The following is a 20,709-nucleotide window of genomic DNA, read 5'->3' on the forward strand; positions in this document are numbered from 1 at the left end:
TTAAGGCAGCGTTTCCTCACTTAAGCAATACCTGGTGCTATTAGATCGAGGCTGCAAAGATTCGGACGATCGCTAGATGGCAGCAAAGAGGTACTCAAAACTCTTGCTGCCATCCGGGGGTCGCCCAAAGTCCACAATCTACAATCCAGATCTGGTAGTTCTACCACAGCTTGCTTTTAAACGGCGTAATTCAGCCGATCGGAGCTCAAGGAAGAAGTGAGTGGGGGGGGAAAGCCACCTATCCCAACAAACGTGCCCTGATAGAAGAGGGGGGGGCGTAGGGGCGTGGCGAAGCCATTCCTCGCATCTAAAGGTTTCCCTTGATGACGTAGAGAAGAGGGGGGCGCGTCGTGATGTCAGGGTCTTTCCCGGTGACGTTCCGCTGGGCATGCGCACGCGCGCCGCGGCGATTCTGGGTGACGTCACGCTCATGGTGTGACGTTGGCGCTGCTGCTGCTGCTGCTGCTACCTCCCTGTCTGGAGGATTTGGGTGTCTCAGTTGAGCTTCTTTTGCCCGGTCCTTCTGCCCCCCCCCTTCCACTCGTTCCACCCTCCCCGACCCCGACACTTTCCTTCCGCTACGGGTCGCATCTGGGGGCGGCCGGGTCGAGAGGAGCGACACGGCCGGGCCTCCCCTTCTCTCTCCTCCTCCTCCTCCTCCTCCCCGTCCCCGTCCCCCCTCTTGGCCCCCTCCTCCTCCTCCTCCTCTCCCTCAGCGCTTCGATCCAAGATGGCGGCGCTGAGCAGCAGCGGCAGCGCTGAGGGGGCATCGCTTTTCAACGGGGACATGGAACCCGAGCCGCCTCCGCCCGGGCCCTCCTACGCCGGGGGTAGCGGCAGCGCCGGAGGCGACTCTGCCATCCCGGAGGAGGTGAGGGCTGCCGTACTGTGAGGCGGGCGGGCGGGGGGGGCGGCGAGAGGAGGCGAGGCAAGGCAAGGCCGGGCTTGGCATCTCAACGCGCCGCTTTCTCTCTCTCTCTCTCTCTCTCTGCGTGGAGAGTCGCGGGGAGTGGAAGCCCGGCTCTGCTTTTAACCGCGGCTGCCTGCAGCGCGTAACGAGTCGAGTTTATAACCCGGGGAAGGATGTTTGTCCGAAGCCCCGGACGGCTCTGCGAGGCGATGGGGCCAAAAGCAAGACGTTAAAGGCAGCCGGAGATGCTTAGGCGGGAGCGGGGGGGGGGTTGAGGGAGGGTTCGATATCATATAAACTGCCCACTTGGCCGGAGGTTTAAAAAAAAAAAAAAAAAGCTTCCCTCCTGATTTACGGAACCTCCGTCGCCGGGGAAAACCGTCTCCTGCGAATACCAGCTTTTCCCGACCTTCCCGTTTTTATTGCACTGCAGTTTCCATTAAAGCTGCCTGCAGGATGACAGGGATGTGTGGAAGCTGGTCGTCCAGTTTTCACAGGAGGGCATCAAGTTGTGGGAAAGGCTGCGGTTTAAGTGCTGCCCCCGCTGAACTGTTGCTACAGACGCAGCTTCCATAGCCCCTTGGTAACCTTGGGGGAAAAAAACCTGCTTGCGAGAATAACAGTCGTGAAACCCTCAAAAAAAAAAGTTTTAATGCGGGGACTTCCCATCGAAATCGCCAGGCCAAGTAAAATATTGCTGAATTGTTTATTTTGCTACACGGTAGAATGCTCTGGATTTCTCTTCTCTTTAAGTCTTTTTCTTCCCTCTGCCGTGATTCTTAGTAGCAATTGTCTGCCAAGGATAGATGTAACTGCAGGAAGGCTGTCAATAACATTATCCTATCAGTTCTTCACCCCTTTTCCCCACAAGTGCCATAATGACTTCTTTTGACCCTAATGCATTACCCCAGGAGGGCAGGAAGTGCAAGGAGAGAAGAGATACCTGTCTGTGCCATAGCTGTCTCAGATAAACAGGCAGGGGAGGGGCTGTCTTTCAACAATTTACAGAATTTTTTAAAAAGGTTGAATTGCTACCTTCCTAACTCAGAGAGAGACATTAAAAGTAACTAGTGGATTGCGTGATTTTTTTTCACAAACAAGCATACTCACGTGCCCTCTTGACAGGACCTTTGCACAAATGGGACAAGTCTCTTGGCATTTGGTTTTTTGTTGGCAAAAGATGCAGCAGATTATTCTTAGTACCCGAAAAAAATCTGTATTGCTCCTTTTAAAGCAAAGGTTGATTAATATTTTATTCATCTGAATATTTTTACTAACTAAGTACTAACTACCTAGCTCTAAAATGACATACTGTGGGGCAGGAATAAAGGGGAATAGTTTTATAAATACATGCAAGTGTGATTTGCTGAATTATTTTTAGGTTCAATTTACTTTTTGCATAACTACTTAGTATGAATTTCATCGTTCAAAGATGCATCAGTTATTTTTGTATTGTGCTATGAAGTGTCTCTGGAGAAAGCCAACGTAGCTTTTAAATTATATGCAGAGTGTGGTTGGAAAGAGATTAAGTTTAAATAGTTTTTTTTTAATGAATATCTATCCACAATTATTGTACTAATCATTTCATTTCCATAGGAATAATAGCAATTGAAGTTAAAGGTATAATAAAGCAGTACAATATTTTTACATTTACAGTTCCGTAAGAATTACTCCAGGTTGTTTTGTATGGTTGATATTTTTAGTAACAATTTAATAACAAAATAATAACTCTACTGTAATATGCTAAAGATAATATTCATCCAGCATTTTCTCACAGAAGCTTACTAGCCTCTGAGGTACTAGACAATAGCAGACATATCTCTCTTCTGCAAAGTAATATTTAGATCCATGGTGCCCCAGCCCAGTGGTCCCATTAAATCTTCAAGGCTAATAGCTCTCAGTAGGCCTGTCCTCCTTGAATTTATCCAAACTATTTTTAAAGTCATCTGATGAATGGTTATAAACACAGGTTAATTATGCACTGTGGAGAGTAATTTTTCTGTTCAAAATATCTTCCTTTCAGTTTCATTGGCTAATCCTTGCTTCTAAATGTTTTAAAAGAGGAAGAAAAATTTTCTGTCCATCCATATCATGTATGATTTTATGCAATTCAACCATGTCTCTAGAGAAGATGAATGGCCCACAAATCTAATAAACTAATCACGTCTTCCCTCAGTTATCTTCTCTCTAAACTGAAGTTCTATACGATCTCGATTTTCTTGTAAGGAAGATGCTTTTGTTCCTTGATGATTTTCATTACCCTCTTCTGCATTTTTTCCACTTTGTTATGTTTTTTTAAGCTATTCCACCATTCTGTATATTTGCACTATATTGTTGATAGTTTTGTTTTCAATTCCTTTCCTGATGAACTCTTCCATATGGAATTTGCCTTCTTACCGCTGCTGCAAATTGATCAGCATCTTCATTGAGATATCCAACATTACATCAAGATCTTTTTCCTGTTTTTTAGAACAAGAAACATGAATTTGGCTTTTGCCCCTATGTGTACCATTCTACACAGATAAATTGAATCACGTTTACTGTTTGATTGATCATTTTCTGAGTCTAGAGAAATCCTTCTGGAGCTTCTGATGATTATTTTGGTTACTAATAATTAACTTGAATAATCCTGAATAATTTAATATATATAAACTAACCCCTTTTTCATCAGTCAAAATTATCTGCTACTAAAAAGCATTTGCCTCAGCATAGATTCTTGATAAATTCCCTTTCTTAATTCCCTCATTTGAAAAAAAATGCCTATTTTTTCCTGCCCCTTGGCTTTGTTTTATCCAATTAGAAATTCATAAAATAACAAATCATCTTACATCCAGAGTGCCAAGTTTATTTAACAGCCTTTGATGAGGAACTTCTGCAAAGTCTCTGAAATTCCAAGTGCACTATGTTGACAGGTTTGTCTGCATCTGTGCAAAATCATATTCATTCTCAAAAAATTTTAGAAATTGGTGAGGCAATAATTTAGTTTTGCAGATTCCATGCTGATTCCCCTAAGCAAGAATTCTCCATGTGTCTAGTTTATTTGTTCTTTGATGCTAAACTAACAGGTATATGATTTCACAGTTAGGTGGCTCAGGAAAACTATTGATTCATGTTGTTTTTAGAGATAAAATCTATTGACTAGTGTAGGGCTTCTTTTGGTAAAACAATTATAATTATCCATAAATATTTCCATATGACCCCTATTATCAGGGTTATTCTGCCTTTCAAGAAAGTTCAGCTAATCTTTTGTTTTGAAGCTGTGGGTGGATTATTTGGGTAGTAAATGCATGTGATTCCAGATAATTTTGATTTTTAGTTAAGTTTAGTGATGTTATATGTCTGTTTTTTGGCTTAATCAATATGTTGATTATCAGTGAACAACTTGCAATACATGATTTGAAGAAGACATCTTGATTGGAGCCTAAAGAATGTTTGCATGTGGATTCTATAACTAGTCTGTGTAACTAAGGATTAATCTGTCTGGATGTACCACTGATGGAATGTTGTCTGCCTGGTGTTTGATAATCCACTTACTTATATAGCCCTGATTTGTCAGCAAAACCAGGAGGCTTATCAAGTTTCCAGGATGCTTCTGTTGATGGCTTTCATTTAGCTTGATAGTTGTGAATTATGTATCCACGATGGTCTCTGGGAAGCCTTTATTAAACAGAATACAGCTGGAAATGGATTGAGCTCAGCCAGGCAGTTGTTGAAGACCAAGAGCATTCAATAACCTATGTCTTAGAATGAATTTCTTCTAGTTGACACCACCTGAAGAATGTCTAAACTGGGTTGGTAATTGAAAGCTTGCCAACTCATCTTGATACTCTAGGATTATTCAAGGAATAAGTATAAAGTTACTATTTCAGAATAAACCTGCCATGCACATGATGGAAAGTACATTCCCCTCCCCCCAAATTATTGCAATAATTGAGGAAAAAAACTAATTTATTGTTACAGTGTATCTGTTTATGCAACTATAATGGATAGAGCTAGTCCATCATGCTATTAAAAGTAAACAGCTGTTTCTTGGCAATTCAATTTATCTTACTCTCTAAATAACTGAATTTTGTCCAGGATTCAAATAAGTTTTTGGAGAACAGAATAACAGAGTTGGAAGGGACCTTGGAGGTCTTCTAGTCTGCCTCCTGCTCTAACAGGAGATCTTATACCATACTGGACATGTGGCTATCCAGCCTCTTCTTAAAAGCCTCCAGTGATGGAGCGTCCACAACTTCTGGAGGCAAGCTGTTCCACTGGTTAATTGTTCTCAGTGTTAGGAAATTTCTCCTTAGTTCTAGGTTGCTTCTCTCCTTGATTAGTTTCCATCCATTGCTCCTTGTCTTGCCTTATGGTGCTTTGGAAGATAGGTTGACCCCCTCTTCTTTGTGACAGCCCCTGAAATATTGAAACACTGCTCTTTCACCCCTAATCCTTCTTTTCACTAGACTAGACAAACCCAATGCCTGCAACTATTCTTATTCTGAACAATAATTAGAACCAAATGTGTATAAATATAAATTCTTTTTATCTCATTCAGATTATTTAATAAAATGAGTGTTTTAGATGAGGAGCTGTAACAGTCAATTAATAATACAGTAAACTATATTTGTATCAGACTTTGAATGTAGTAAAAAAATTGTGGCTACCTTGTTATCGGGCCTTGTATACCCTTCCTATAAATGGTAACTTGTATAAAAATATAACAACTACTGATTCAATATTGAAAATATTACACTTGTTTGGGGAGAGGTGTTTCTCAATGATTAAATAGCAGCAATGGCTGTAAGCCCTTAGTCCAACTTACGTTTTTTTTCCAGCTGTTTTGAGACTCTGCTTATTTTGACATTATTTCTTTCAAGTTTATTTTGAGGATAAATATAACTTTAAATATTATTGCCACCATCCTCAAATGATGGAAGTCTGTTCTTTTACAATTTTGTGTCGTCATGTCCCCACACACCCCACCTCCTTATAGTGTTGTATGCAGGGGAGTGGAGCGTTATATAGTGTTGCTCATTTATTTAACAACTATTTATAAACAGTTAAAATTTTAATAATAACCTTTGAACAAATAATATGAGATAGAAATTTAGAGATGTGGAAACAAGAAAGTTAGTTTATCTTTTCACAAAGGCCATTGATGTCTTGGTCTTTTTTCCATTCCTTTTTCCCTTTTCCCTTTTTCCTTTCCCCTTTCCTTTCCTTTTTTTCCCCTAAATGTCAACTGCTTGTTTTTTCACACCTCTCCTTTTCTCCTAGCACTATGCCCCAATTTCCATATTAGGAAGTGTTCAGTTAACTCTTTACTTACGTTAGTAAAATGAAAGAATATTTGGCATGGTCTCACACACACATTCTACAAAGATAATGGAAATGTAGAAAATAGTGGAATAGTTATGTGGCAGAATGCTGAGGAATCTTTATCTGGTTAATTTTTGAATCTAAACATAGTACATAAGGGTAATGAATATAAAATACTGATGTTTGTCTCAATCTCAAGGAGAACAGGTTTAAAAATACAATGTTATGGATGCTGGAAAGTTTTCTTGAGAAAATCCTAATTCTATATGTTGTAGTTAAGTGGTTCTTTGTTTTGAAAATGATAAGATCCTTATCCCAGTACAGATTGTCATCATTTCCTCATTATGCAATTAGCTCTGCACATTATTTCATAGCAAATTTCATAGTGAATTTTGTTTCAAATATGAGTTTCTTGTTCTTTTCAGAAAAGGTTTAGTTTTAAAGATATCTGTCATATAGGTCCTAAGAGGTATACTGTTTTTGTTTCTTGCAACAGAATTGGCATGGATCACTAAAATTTTGAATCTTTAAGATACCTAAGAAGTTTATTGTAAGTTGATATATAGTAGAGGTAACCAATTTCCATTTTTAATACTTTATTGTTCTGCTTCCAATTACCGTAACCCTTCATGCTCAAATATTATTCCTGGAGTAAATTATGAATCATTACTGAATATATATTTGTGCCTTTCATAAAAAGCATTTTTTCTGGATTTCTCTAAATACCTTGCAATGTAAATGAGGTTACAGCAAAATTCAAACAAAATTATATTTATGTATACTTATAAACATATTTGAGACTGCTAACAGAATGAATTGCACTGAACAAAATAGTTATTGAGGTTTTGATAAAATTGCTGGCCACAAATTTATTGATGTCTCTGTTTTAAAGGTTTCTTTGCTTCCCTAATCGCCTAGCACCGTGATGGTGAACCTATGGCACGTATGCCAGACATGGCACACAGAGCACTTTCTGTTGGCACACGCGCAGTAGTCCCAGCCCAGCTCCAGTCATGTTTTTCCATTGCGTTTCACTCAATCAATTCCAACTTCTTGTGAAAGAAAAAGAACTTTTTCACTCACACACTTCACAATGGGGGATACGGGATCCCATCTTCTCCTGAAGCCCATTACGATGCAGAGCCACAATGTGACCCTTCGTCAGCTCGTCAAAAAAAGCAGTTTCTTTTCCTGCAGAGCTGCCGGTGTTGGGATGCCCCGCCTCCCCATCAGCCAGCTGAGCTTCTTCAGGCACTTAGCTTGGCCACCTGTAAGCTCCACCCCACCCTCCACCTCAATGAATGGTGTGCAAAAGTTCAGCCAAGGTCCTCAAGAGACGGAGTTTTCAGTTGGGGCAATCTAGCCACTCGGGCTAGCTTCAACACAAATGTTCATTCTCGGCTTTGAGATTTCCTAGCTGAAATGGACAGCAAAGTTAGGTTCATCCCCCTGCACCATCCAACAAAACAGAAAAGTGGGTGGAGAGAAACAGTCCCATTGCCAAGGTACGTGTGGGTCCGAGGGGAGGCAAAAATTCCTACTTCAGCCGCCTGGTGCAGCGCACGGCTTTGGGCGAAGGCTGGAAGGAAGTACCACTGGCTCACTCACATTCTTCCTCCCCAGTCTAGCTTGACGCAGGCGGCATCACAGCTCACATTGCCCTTTCCAAGCCCGCTGTGAAGCTGAGCACCTCACATTCTCCCCTCTCTGCTAGCCCCCTTCTTCACACGGGATCACTCAGCAGTGGGAATGGAGAGGGAGAAGGGGGGGGGGCGTTCCTGTGTGCTGCCATTTTTGTGTGCTAATGCTGCTGTTCCCTTCTTCACACGGGATCACCCAGCAGCGGGAATGGAGAGGGAGAAGAGGGCAGCAATGGCCGCGAGCATTGAGGGGAGAGTGCCACACAAAAATGGCAGCATGCAGGAACCCCTTCTCCCTCTCCGCTCCCACTGCAAAGAAGGGGGCTAGTAGAGAGGGGAGAGTGCAAGGTTGCTGCTTCTAGTAAAACGTTATTAATCAGGTTAAGTTGCCGTGTTTGATCTTTGCGATAAATAAGTGAGTTTTGGATTGCAGTTTGGGCACTCGGTCCCTAAAATGTTCGCCATCACTGGCCTAGCATATAGAAAGAGTAATAAAAACATGTGAATCAAAACAAACAAGTTATGTAGTCCACGCTTGCTTAATTAAGGATTCAAGTATTTTTCTTCCTGCAACAGCTGTTTCAATTTCTAGATGCCCACATTGATGTTTAATGTAGTATAGATGTTGAAATAATGACTTTCTAAGTTATTATGGTAAGAGTGTCAATGGCATGTCCTTGCAGTAGAAGTGAACAGTGCTAGTTACTGAGATAAAAAGTGAGTGTTTACTTTTAAACACTCTTTGGAAAGTCCCCCTGCATTTTATTTTATGGCTATATTAAAATGCCTCAATATGCAACATTTAAAATTTATAATGCTTGTGACTGATAATCGAATCAGTCCGTTATCTGACTGATAGATAGACAAAACTAGGAGCTGGACTTCTGCAAATTCTGGAAATCTATAGGCTCTCCCACATTTGCTTTAGCTTACAGCCATACTTCAGTAACCCTTCATTTTCACCATTAAGTTAAGGTATAATTGTGATGATATGAAGTATGACAACCTAGCTCTGAAATTGTGATTTGAAAAGATGAGCAAATAATATTCACAGAATGAATAAATATAATTCTCCTTAAAACAGATTTAAGTATTTTTGTGGCTCATCTTCTTTCCTCTCAGATGCCATCTAAGAAAGAAGTTAAGATAATAATAACATGACTCTTTCCAACCTTATTTTTTAAAGGCCAGTTGCTGATAAAACATAATTTAAACAATGGTAAAATCATTGAACTTTCATATACCACAAAGATCTGGCTTCATTCCCGGGTCTCTCTTCCCTAAATTCTATGGGCTGGAATTTTACCATTCTTCTGGTCCTTTTTGTTGGGCCATGTCCCCAGAATAGGAGATATTAATTGACCCCTAGTATATTGATGTATGGTCTCCTAAAGGCTCCCATCTTATCCCAGGCGCTTTAACATCTATATGAAGCTGTTGGAGTAGTTTGATACACAGTGCCATCAGTATGTTAATAACAGCAGCTCTATTGGGTTTCCCATTCAGTTCCAAGGAAGCTATTTGTCCCCTTGAAAGTTGCCTTAGCTCAATAATGCATTGGAAAAGAGAGGACAAAATTAAGTTAAATCTGAATGAGATGGAGGTTGACAAATAGAAAACTGAACTCGAAGATCAAGGATGACTTATACTCCTCCTGAAAAACATGGTTCTTAGTGTGGAAGTACTTTTTAATTCTCAGACTTCTTAATCCCCAGACTTGAAATAGCAATAGCAATTAGACTTATATACTGCTTCAGAGTGCGTTACAGCCCTCTCTAAGCGGTTTACAGAGTCAGCCTATTGCCCCCCAACAATCTGGGTCTTCATTTTACCGACCTCGGAAGAATGGAAGACTGACTCAACCTCGAGCCTGGTGAGATTTATTTATTTATTTATTTATTTATTTATTTATTTATTTATTTATTTATCAAATTTTTATACCGCCCTTCTCCCAAAGGGACTCAGGGCGGTGTACAGCCAAGATAAAAACCAGCAATATAAAAGTTAAAAACAATTTTAAAATTATTAGATAGTTTGGCCAATCATCTAAAACACAATAATCCATTAAAATAATATTTTAGGCCAGCCCTGCTTGATGGAATAATAGCGTTTTAAGGGTGCGGCGGAAGGTACGGAGATCGGGAATCCGACGAATCTCCAGGGGCAGCCCGTTCCAGAAGGCAGGTGCTCCCACAGAGAAGGCTCTCCCCCTGGGGGTCGCCAGTCGACGCTGTCTAATCGATGGCACCCTGTGCAGTTGTCAAGTTGCAGGCAGCCGTCAGGCAGCAGAAGTAGCCTGCAGTTCTGTATTCTAACCACTGAGCCATGGAAGAGATAGCTGTGGCAACTGTGAGGTTGTCATGAATAATATATAAAAGTTGAATAGTTGTAGAGTATATAGTAGGCAAGTTAATATTAAGTTAATGTTGCTAACCAGTCCAAGGTAGATGAATGAAATAATTCCTGTACAGAAAGATATGTGTTGTTTGTCAGTGACCAGTCTTCCTGATTGGAGGAAAGGGCAGCCTCAGGCATTGCACTCAGACTAGAGAAGGCATTCTATCAGGAGTTAGGTTTGAAGGCCACTCTCAGGGATTTGAAACATTGGAAAGTACTAATAAAAGAGAATATTTGTAGCTCAGGGTTGAAATGAGGGGTCCTTGGTGCTCTCTGAGCTTGGTTGTTTTCTTGCAGATGTTTCATTACCCATTAGATAACATTATCAGTGCTGGTACTTTCTCCAGGCTTTTTAATCGGTAAAATAATTTATTTTAGTATGATTTTTTTCATTAATTTTCATCTGCAGTTTTCTTTTAAAATAACTATTAACCATCTTTAGTGCTCACCAGAACTGAAGGATAAGATGTTATTCCAATAAATAAATAGTTCTAGAGTTCTGTTCTCCACAATTTTGACAGATGGCTAAGTCTCTGGTGATTGCATGAACATTCAGTGTACTGTCATTTTTTTTTTCAGAAGCAAGTACTTAAATTCTTAGGTGTTGTTTTTTGGCTAATTGTTATGTTTTTACATGTATTTTAGAAATAGCTCCCTTTGCAGTACCAAAGTAATAATCATATCAATGCTGACAAGAGAATAGAAGTAGACATAATAAGATGGTTTACATTGTTTCTTATAGAAATTTCTTTGCAACACAGTTACAAATTTATCCATGCTTTGGATTCTCAAGTCTAGTCTCAATGATTACATGGAGGTAGTTGAGGATTACTACCTGTACAGGTAGTCCTCAACTTACAACCATTCATTTAGTGACCATTCAAAGTTACAATGGCAGTGAAAGCAGTGATTTAAAAATATTTTTCACACTGTAAGGTCATTGCAGCATCCCCGTGGTCACATATCAAAATCAGGATGCCTGACAACTGGCATGTATTTATGAGGGTTGCTGTGTCCTGGAGTCATGTGATCACCTTTTTTGACCTTCAGTGTCAATGGGAAGCCAGGTTCACTTAACAACCACGTTATTAACTTAATAAGTGCAGTGGTTCACTTAACAACTTGGCAAGAAAGGTGGTATAATGGGACAAAACTCATTTAACAACTGTCTTGTTTAGTAACGGAAATTTTGGGCTCAATTGTGGTTGTAAGTCGAGGACTACCTGTATAGTTTTCTTGGCAACAGCAGGGAAATCATTGGCCATAGCTGCTTTCTGGTGGTTTTGTTTGTTTGTTGTTTGTTTTTACTTCTCATGGCAGCCTATAACCCTCCAATAGGACCCTCCCTTCATGCTCTTCATCATCTGTGCCACACATTTGCATCATATACTTTTATGAGCAGGCATTGGATTTTGCTCCCAGCTGGCTTCATTGTGTGTTACACAATGAGATAGAAACTAATTGAGCAGTTGTTTTAGGTTGCATTATATATGTAATGACTATACATTGGTGCACACACATCATAGCTAACAACATTAGGAATTGGTCATCAGCATATATTTGAGATATTAAGTTTAAAACTTTTTAATATGTTTTATTAAGAGTGCTGAAATATTTCTCATTTTTTCTAGGTGTGGAATATCAAACAGATGATTAAGTTAACCCAAGAACATATAGAAGCTCTATTAGACAAATTTGGAGGAGAACACAATCCACCCTCGATCTATTTGGAAGTAAGTATTGAGTTGGAAATCATTATTGTTGCTATTTTTACATAGGTTTTCTGCTTATTAAAATATTTCAAAGTACTTGTAGGTTTATATTGTTAAAGCAGGTGGGTATGCATGAATGATAAAGTGGAGACAGTCTAACAACAGTCTTAAGATTTAGCAAGAGACTTCCACACTCGAAAGGATATAAGAAAAGATTCGAATATGAATCAGGATTGGGTTAGTCTAAATCTGCAAGGCCAACTATCACAGCGGCCATTTTTTTCTTACTGTCTAGTGAATTCTGAGCATTTACAGGTTTTGGGCCACTTCCCATGCTTATTCTTCTTGTGAAATGGCACCCAGCTGTCCTACCAAGGGATTTTAATGTTGAAGTGAGTATATAGAATAAACGATGAAGGAAATATAGGACAGATGATGAAGGCAGTAAGAATCAGACGAGTTGGAATCGGAAGGAAGGATAGAAAGTTAAATGGTATAAAACTGATAGGTGGGGGGAAAGGATAATAAGAACAAAATTTTAAAATGGTAAAAAAAAAAAGGAGCTGGTGAGTGATGTGACTTGGTGTTGACATGGAGTTGTCCTTCCATAGCAGCAAAGATTGACAAGGGAACAGAAGTAGAAATAACAATTGCCTTTGGCCAGTATCTTTTGGGAACTATAAAATAAAGTGGCAGCTGCCATTTGTGGCTAAATAGCTGCCGTTTTATCTCATCTGCTGGAGAATGGAGGCCATGGACTGGAGAGTCTTGTGAAAAACAGTAACAGAAGTAGAAACTAGGCAGAAAAACAAAGGTGAGTGACACGGCAAATATGGGTGACCTGAGATGTATGTGAGAACAGTGGAGGTATGCTAGCTGAAGAACTTTGTGCCTGCAAAGTTCTCTCAAAGCTGATTTGTAGGTTGTGCATAGAGAGCATAAACAGAACATCAAATCTGTTGGCCAAAAGATCTGTTCAGAAGCAAAAGCAAACTGGACCCAATGTAAAAACGCTGAGTGAGAATTGATTCTTGGACTGTGACAATAGGGGGAAGCAATCTCCAAGTGAGAGGCACGGAGGATTTTTTAATAAATTGAAATTGCAGTTGTTAAAATTGAAGGTAATACATAAATATGGTATGTATGACTGGGAACTCAGAGAATTGTTGGGTTTTATGGGTTCAATAGAGAAGCAAAATTGGTCCACATACTATGATCTGATGAGCATACAAATGTGAAGAGATACAAGTGCAAGAGGCATGGGAATGGAGAACCATATTGATTCAATGTTGTACAGAGGAAAGTATGGCTGAGAGAAGGGGCGTTGGTCTTACCTGACACGCTCCTTCTCGTTGGGTGGAGACAGCATCCAGTCCAATCAACTGAACAGACGAGTACAACCCATTCCTATTCCTGGATGCTGTCTCCACCACAGTGGAGAAAATCTGGAGAAGTGTTGCTCTGAACATTCAGAAGGCTTTAGCAGTGAATGAGAGCACAATTCTGGTAATAACTGGAAATGTAGTGTCTGTGCATGATGTTAAGCCAGGGCTTAGCCTTCTGCACATATTCTGTTCACTCTGCTATCTAGCAATTGTCCTTCAGAAGCTTTTAGACTTCTTTCCTGGACTGATGCTGAGGTGACTTCATGCTTTGTGGGGACTTCAGCCTCCATACTTTAGATACGGAGTTTGGATTGGCTTGAGAGTGGCAACCATGAACTTGTCCCAGTAATTTTAGTTCCAACTCACAAAGGTAGCTCCATGGCAGATGAAACTTGATTGGAATATGGAGGATATTAATTTTGTCCTTCGCCATGGCCGGAGCACTTTCATGGTCACACTGCACATTTTGAGCATCCTGGTCATTTGTGAGAGCAGTGAGCAGCACCTATTAAGGTGGTTTGTCTCAGAATCTTGATGGATGCTGAGAGTTTTCTGAAGTTCATGATGTTAATGCTAGATGTGTTTCTGACAGTCCTCCAAATCATGGTTTAACTATCTAAAATGTACATTCTTTCTTTCAATTAACGTGGTAATGCTCCTTTTGCTTGTTAACTCTATCATCTGAACTGATAAACCATGATAGAATGTATTTCAGACTCTGGTTTTGTTTCTGGTTTTGAAAATAAATTGCTGACGTGGACATTGCCTTTCAGCAAAATTCATAGTTTCTTCAAAGGAGAAAGAAGAGATGCCTGGAGTACCAGTGGATGAAGACAAAGAGTGAATCTGATTGAGCATGAGTAAGAACTTATATTAGGGCTTACATTGTGGCAATAAGGGCAGAAAAATGTTTTTTCTTCGCCCTTATTGTTTTTGCTGGTAGCTGCACAGCAACCCAGTTCAGGGAGAACAAATCCCTGCTGAGAAAGACAGATTGCAGAGCATATGCAGGGTTATTGTGAAGAATATTTTTGCTATTTGGCAGATAAAATTGCTCGGATTCACTCAGAGTTTGACTCTGACTGGACAGTGCCCAAAACAAAGTCTTTTGTAGTTATCTAGAGCAAGTTTTATTCTGTGACTCTCAAGGAAATAGACAGGGGTTTTCAGTCTGTCAGCTAAGCCAACTGCTTGTTAGATCCAGGTCCCTCCTAGATAAACTAGACAGGGACCATGTCTAGATGAGTTAATTCTTCTTTATTCTAGGCTACATAACAGAACCTTGCAAGTCTAAAAGTACAAATCACCATTTTGAACCTCCTGCTTAATTAGGGCAGATTTTTCCTAAGTTTCTTCCTCTGACCCTTAAATCACTAGGGTTCCTGGCTCCCTTGTCTGGCTGTTTCCTAGGCAACATCTCTTCCCCTTGTCCCTCAAGGTATCCACACATTTCATTTCGTTATTGTAGTCTGGTCCATATGGGGACATCAGCTTCTTTGTGGCAGATGGTGATCCCCTCAGCCTTGAAGGAAGCGATGGTGCATTTTGGTAGAGAGTAAGGGAGATGACCTTGACAGAAGTATGCAACAGAAGACTGTTATCTAAGTGAAGAAGGAAACATTCTTTAAATCCTGGGGGTGGGGCAAGATATTTGTCAAACAAATGTCTCCCTGATTCACTAGGCACCAATTCTTGAAGTATGGGCCGAAGACCCCTGGGGATCTCCCAAGACCCTATCAAGGGAGCACAAAAAAAATCAAAATTATTTTCCAAATATTGAAAATATTTGCAATTTTTTTTAAAATCTCACTCTTTTCATTGTTTCTTGTTAAAGAAGTATTGGGAGTTTTTTATTAAAAAATACAGACTTAATATTGTTATTTTTACATGATTCAATAAATATTTTACAGATAACATCAGTTTGAATTTTTAATATGGTACTGTAAATATTGATAAATGTAGCCCGTGCAAACAAGAGTTCTGTAGGGTCCTCCTTAATTTTAAAAAGTGAATTAGGGTCCTGAGTAGAAAGATTTTTAGAAACACTGCACTTGGGTATAAGGAAAGAAGTTAAAGCAGTCAGATTAAGTGGCTATGTCTATCTGAGCCCATAAACCCAGAGGCACTGCATTGTTGATTCTCAGTGGGATATCAGCCTTATGAGATAGACCAGACAGAAACATGACCAGATGAGCTAATTCTACTTTATTATAAAATTATATTAATAGAAACTTGCAAGTCTGAAAATACTTCCTTCCCCTGTCTCCTTTATAGCCCCAAATAGCTATCACACTTAGATTTAGATGCTGCTTCATAGTGTTTTACAGCCTTCTCTAAGTAGCTTACAGAGGCAGCATATTTCTCCCAATAATCTGGGTCCTCATTTTACTGACTTTGGTAGGATGGAAGGCTGAGTCAACCTTGAGCCGGTCAAGATCAAAATGCTGAACTGCTGGCAGTCAGCAGAATTAGTCTGCAATACTTCATTCTAACCACTGCGCCATCACTAGGGAAGGTCCCTTTTGAGCCTCTTGCCCCACCACATTCCTGATGTGAGCTAAGCTGCCTTTTATCTGAATTGTTGCCTTGTCTTCCAAAGTCATTCCAACATACTATTATGGGGCATACTTCCACATTTGAGACAATCACATTTGATACCTCTTGTATCTTCAGTTTCTACTTATAGAGCAGGTAGCAACTCTGGCCAAGAGGGTCTTTGCACAGACACAGCTACTATACATGTTGCCCTAGTCACCACACAATTGGATTACTGCCATGCACTCTACCTAGGGCTGCCCTTGAAGATCATTTGGATGCTACAGCTAGGCCAAAATGTGGGAAATGTTGCAAACACCTACTGTTTCATGAGCTACAGTGGTTAGCAGTTTGGTTCTTGGATGTAATTCAGATTTATCACCTTTAACACCCTTCGTGGCATAGCATCTTGCTACCTGAGGGACTGTCTATCTGCAGTTTTCTTTGCCTATCAGGTAAGGTCAAACAGGGTGGATAATTGGTCCCAATTAAAGCATGTCATTTTGCAGGACCCATAAAGCATGCATGCCAAGTTGCAATTCCTGTCCTCTAGAATGATCTTACCCTAGAAATTAATATGATTCCCCCTTCAGTGTTATTGAAGAAATTATTGAAAACCTGGTTATTCTCCCCAGGCCTTGGGAATAGGGTGAATGTGGAGTCTGGTTTGGATTGGTTTGGGTATTTCACTCTTCTGATTGGTGTATTCTCATATGTTGCTTGCGAGTTGCTTGTTGCTACAGACATAGGAATTGGGTGGGAAAAGAATGTTTATTGGGAAAACAGCATATGAGTTGGTAGCTTATTCACAATGTTTTAGGCAGTAGAGAATGAAAATCATCATTCATTTATCTGTTTAGCTGTATGTGTTTGACTTAAATCCATTTTTTAAAAAATCCATTCTGTATATATCCCCAAAATATTTGTTGGCATAAATCAGGGACTTTGCAGCAGGGATCAACTTTCAGTGCCTAGAAAGACTGCCGTAAAATCGTTATACATCTCTTAATTGTTTATGGCCCTACTGGTGTCTGACAGTTGGTGACATAGCTTGCACATCAGTCTCTTCATTCTAGCAGGAAGGGCTTAGAAGAAGCTTTTGGTAGTCTCTGGATTCGAGGGACGAATAGTGATACATTGAAGACTGGAATGGTGCAAGTATTAGTGCCCAAGAAAAATATTGATGCAGATGTTGTATGTTGAAAAATACCCACTATAGATTACATAGAAAAATATCAAACTAGATGTGTTTGTTTACAAAATGAGTGAATGATTTGTTTAATGTTTGCATTAAAACTATTTCTTTGCCTGACAATTGAAAGAATATTGTTATTCTTTCCCTGTACAGAAAGGGAGTAAAGGCAAAACTACAGAGATATTAATTTGTTAAGCATGCTTGAGACGGGTGTTTGGTAGCACCTCATTGAATATGTATAAAAAGTGACAAAAAAACCTCTTGTTTGGTATAGATTTATGTTAGGCAGAAAATGAACAAATTAGGTGTTTAGCCTGCATAGGTTATTAAGAAATGCATGCAAGTAAAAAGAAAAGTACGACAAAGCATGTGATAAAATGAATAGGTTGGATTATGGACCTTTCTGTATAAAATTTGGAATAAATAGTTGATTTAGAATAATTATGTTAGGAGCAAGTAAAGAATGCAAATGGATGCTTAATAATGTTTAGTTGATTGCATCAGCACTGAGCAGGGAGTAAGACAAGGATTTGTAAAGCTGGTAGTGACCTTATAAATTGTTGGTTGGGAATATAAATGTGTATGTACTGTTGCATGCAAACAATGCTGAGGTGTAGGCTGAAAGCCCAAATGACTTATCGTGAGTGTTGTATAATGTGGCAAAGAATATGAACCAATACGATATCCTTAAAAAAAGGTAATAAAAAAGGTTTGGAAGAGAAAATTGAGTTATACATAAATGATGAAAAACTAGAACATTAGATGAATTTTTAGTACAGATAAGTACATTCCTGAATTAATTCTGATATGCAAATACTTTTAGTGTAGTAGTAGTCTATAGTTAAAAAGAATTTTTACTGAAGAAGTAAAAATAGTTGTATGTAAGAATAGATTTCTGCCCATTTTATAAGAGTATAATAAGAAAAATATAAAAGTAAGTTGAATACAATGGGAATTATTTAAGAAATTGAACAAACATTTAAGAAATTAAACAAAAAAAATAAAACCAAGAAGGAATGGGTGTTCAACAAATTTATATTAAATATAAGTTACCAATATGAAATAAGTGTATTGAGGTAAACTTACATACAGAAATAATGAATTAAGGCTGAATTGCTAAATAAATGGAGGGATGAATGAGTTGGGAAGAATAGCAGTTCAAAAAGCTTGAGGTTGGATGAATTTAATGAGATCTTCAAAAAGTGAGAAATGAAACTTTTAAAGAAAAGATAGTGTATGAATCAGCTATACTTTGGCTATTTTGCAAAGTTGGAAAAATATAAAGAAGTATAGTAGCTGGTGCTAGTATAAAGTAAATGTAATTATAGAATTCCTTTTCTTCAATCTATATTTTCTCTTCCTCTCTACCCACCTCCTCTGTCCATGCACGCTCATGCGTGCATACTATATTAGAGCTGTATAAAACATTCTATATACGCAGTCTGGTGCACAAAAGAGTTAGTTTAAGGTGGTCCATAAAAAACTTTCATAAAAGGGAAAGAGACCGGGGGGGGGAGGAAATAGGCATGCAGGCTGGCGCTCAGCAGCCCAAAGGTGGCAGCGGGCGAGGAGACACAGGCAGTTGCTCCTGAAGGGGCCCTGGCAGGCTGCTGGCGCTCAGAACGTTTTTGGAGGTTTTCAATTTGGGATGATTCAAGCCGGCCAGGCAGGAGCAGTCCCGCAGCGCTGCCAAGCGCAGCACTGCCAGGAGGGTGAAGAGGCCAGCAGCAGCATGGGCAGCCACTTGGCCATTTAAAGACTTGTGGATTTCAACTTCCAGAACTTCCCACAGCCCCCCCCCCCCATCAGCTCCTTCCCCTTTCTGGGTTGGGGTAGCTCGCACCCACCAGGTCCGTTGAGGTTGGAAGTTTGATCACACCCCATGAGGGAGCCTCCCATCAGCTGAGCCAGCACGGGCCGGAAGCTGCCTCTCATTCTGTCTCTCTGTGGAGGCCTCCCAGTGCAATGCTCTGCCACAGCTTCGGAGCAAACCTCTGCCTTCCCTGTGGAGGATTGCAAGGCTGGAGGCTTTGCCTTGCTCTGATCAGCAGGAAAATCCCCCTCCCCCATTTCCCTGCCGATCATTCTATCTTTGGGGAGCTCTGCACAAACACACATCCCAAAAATGCTCCCTGTGAAGCCTCCAGCCTTGCAATCCTGTGCAGGGAAGGCAGAGGTTTGCTCCGAAGCTGTGGCAGAGCATTGCACTGGGAGGCCTTCTCAGAGAGACGGAATGAGAGGCAGCTCCCGGCCCATGCTGGCTCAGCTGATCTGCTTCCATAAAATGACCAGGGAAGGGAAGAGCTGCCTCCTGTGCTGCCTATGCCCACCCCTTCACTAGGGCTTATTTTCAGGAGAGGGCGTATATTTACGCCCACCCCAAAAATCAGGCTTGGCCTTATTTTCAGGACATGTCGTATTTTCGGGGAAACACGGTAAAAGATGAAAAGGAGGTGCTAGTTCTTTGTGTAACTCTTTTAATATTAGGGAAATTTTGTGTCGAATCCAAATTATAGAGTTTCCCCCTCCCCCTTTTGTTATGTGGATATCAGCCGGACTGCATCTTCATTGCTTCTAGATGCTTAGTTTTACTCAGTTAAGAATTCTGTACACATTACTTGTTTTCTACAGGACTCATTGTTTCCTTATTTAGCATCGAAGTTCTAGGCAAAGTAGTTTTCCATGTATGTATAATTATTTGCTAGATTGCACATTAGGGTCACAATCCAGATTTTCCCTCGTTGATACACTGCATTTATATAGGACTATTGCCATTATGAGCTATTAAGCTCATACATTCTCTCCTACCCTCCATGCACCCAGCTTTCCAAGCAGATTGGAAGTTTCCAAACCATAATATGCTGTTTGCAATTTCTAGTTGTAGAAAGGTGTAAGTGATTATGCACATTATGCACTTACATTGGAGTAGGTTCTGCCAGTGATTTTACAAAATATAAGAAGGAAACAATACAATGTCTACTTTGGACAGATAATTTTTTAATATAGGGGACAAAAGGTGAGTAGAAGTAATGACTTCTAATTCTCATTGATTTTTCTAGGCCAGGGGTGTCAAACTCAAGGCCCGTGGTGCCTCTGCCGGCCAAAACGGCCCGCAGTGCCTTGCACAGCCCCCCCCCCCTACGGCTCATTTTCGGCCTGCAGAGTGCTGCAGGAAGCCGTGGAGGCCAAAAACGGGCCACATGGAGGGCCCCGCAGCCCGTTTTGGCTAGCAGAGTACTGCAGGAGGCAGCACCTTCTTCACCTTCTATTTAGCAGCATCTGCTAGATACTCTCCAAGATCTGGATGGCTGTTGTTCAGAAGAGCCCAAAACACCTGGCTCTTCACTCAGGTCTTTGATGAGAGTGAGCACCCTCGTATCACTGAGTTTGTCATCTTTTATCTTAATCTTTTACCTGTGATTGATTTAATTGTAATTTTTTTTTATTGTTGTGAGCCACCCAGGATCATTGAGAATTGGGTGGTATATCAATTTTGTAAATTATTACTAATATTAAGTCCTCCTCTAGGGCTGTGTCAGAGGTAGTAACAAAGATTAATAGACTGTTGGACAGGCAGTTTTTAGAGACATCTGGAGAAATTGTCAGTTCATTTATGCTCTGCTCTATACAA

General features: G+C 40.2%; 1 protein-coding gene across 2 annotated transcripts in view; it reads left to right on the forward strand.

Annotated features, from left to right (window-relative positions):
- The first annotated feature begins 359 nt into the window (after positions 1 to 359).
- Positions 360 to 20,709, forward strand: part of BRAF (B-Raf proto-oncogene, serine/threonine kinase) — a 56,072-nt gene continuing 35,722 nt past the window's right edge. For both annotated transcript variants that reach the window (XM_034402759.3, XM_034402758.2), the window contains exons 1-2: positions 360 to 871; positions 11,883 to 11,984. In XM_034402759.3, coding sequence (XP_034258650.1) covers positions 731 to 871; positions 11,883 to 11,984 — 243 coding nt within the window. In that variant the 5' untranslated portion in view covers positions 360 to 730. The remainder of the gene's footprint in view (positions 872 to 11,882; positions 11,985 to 20,709) is intronic.

Source organism: Pantherophis guttatus, chromosome 7 (assembly GCF_059756535.1).
Source record: "Pantherophis guttatus breed Tessera chromosome 7, ASM5975653v1, whole genome shotgun sequence".
In the NCBI taxonomy this organism is placed as follows: domain Eukaryota; kingdom Metazoa; phylum Chordata; class Lepidosauria; order Squamata; family Colubridae; genus Pantherophis; species Pantherophis guttatus.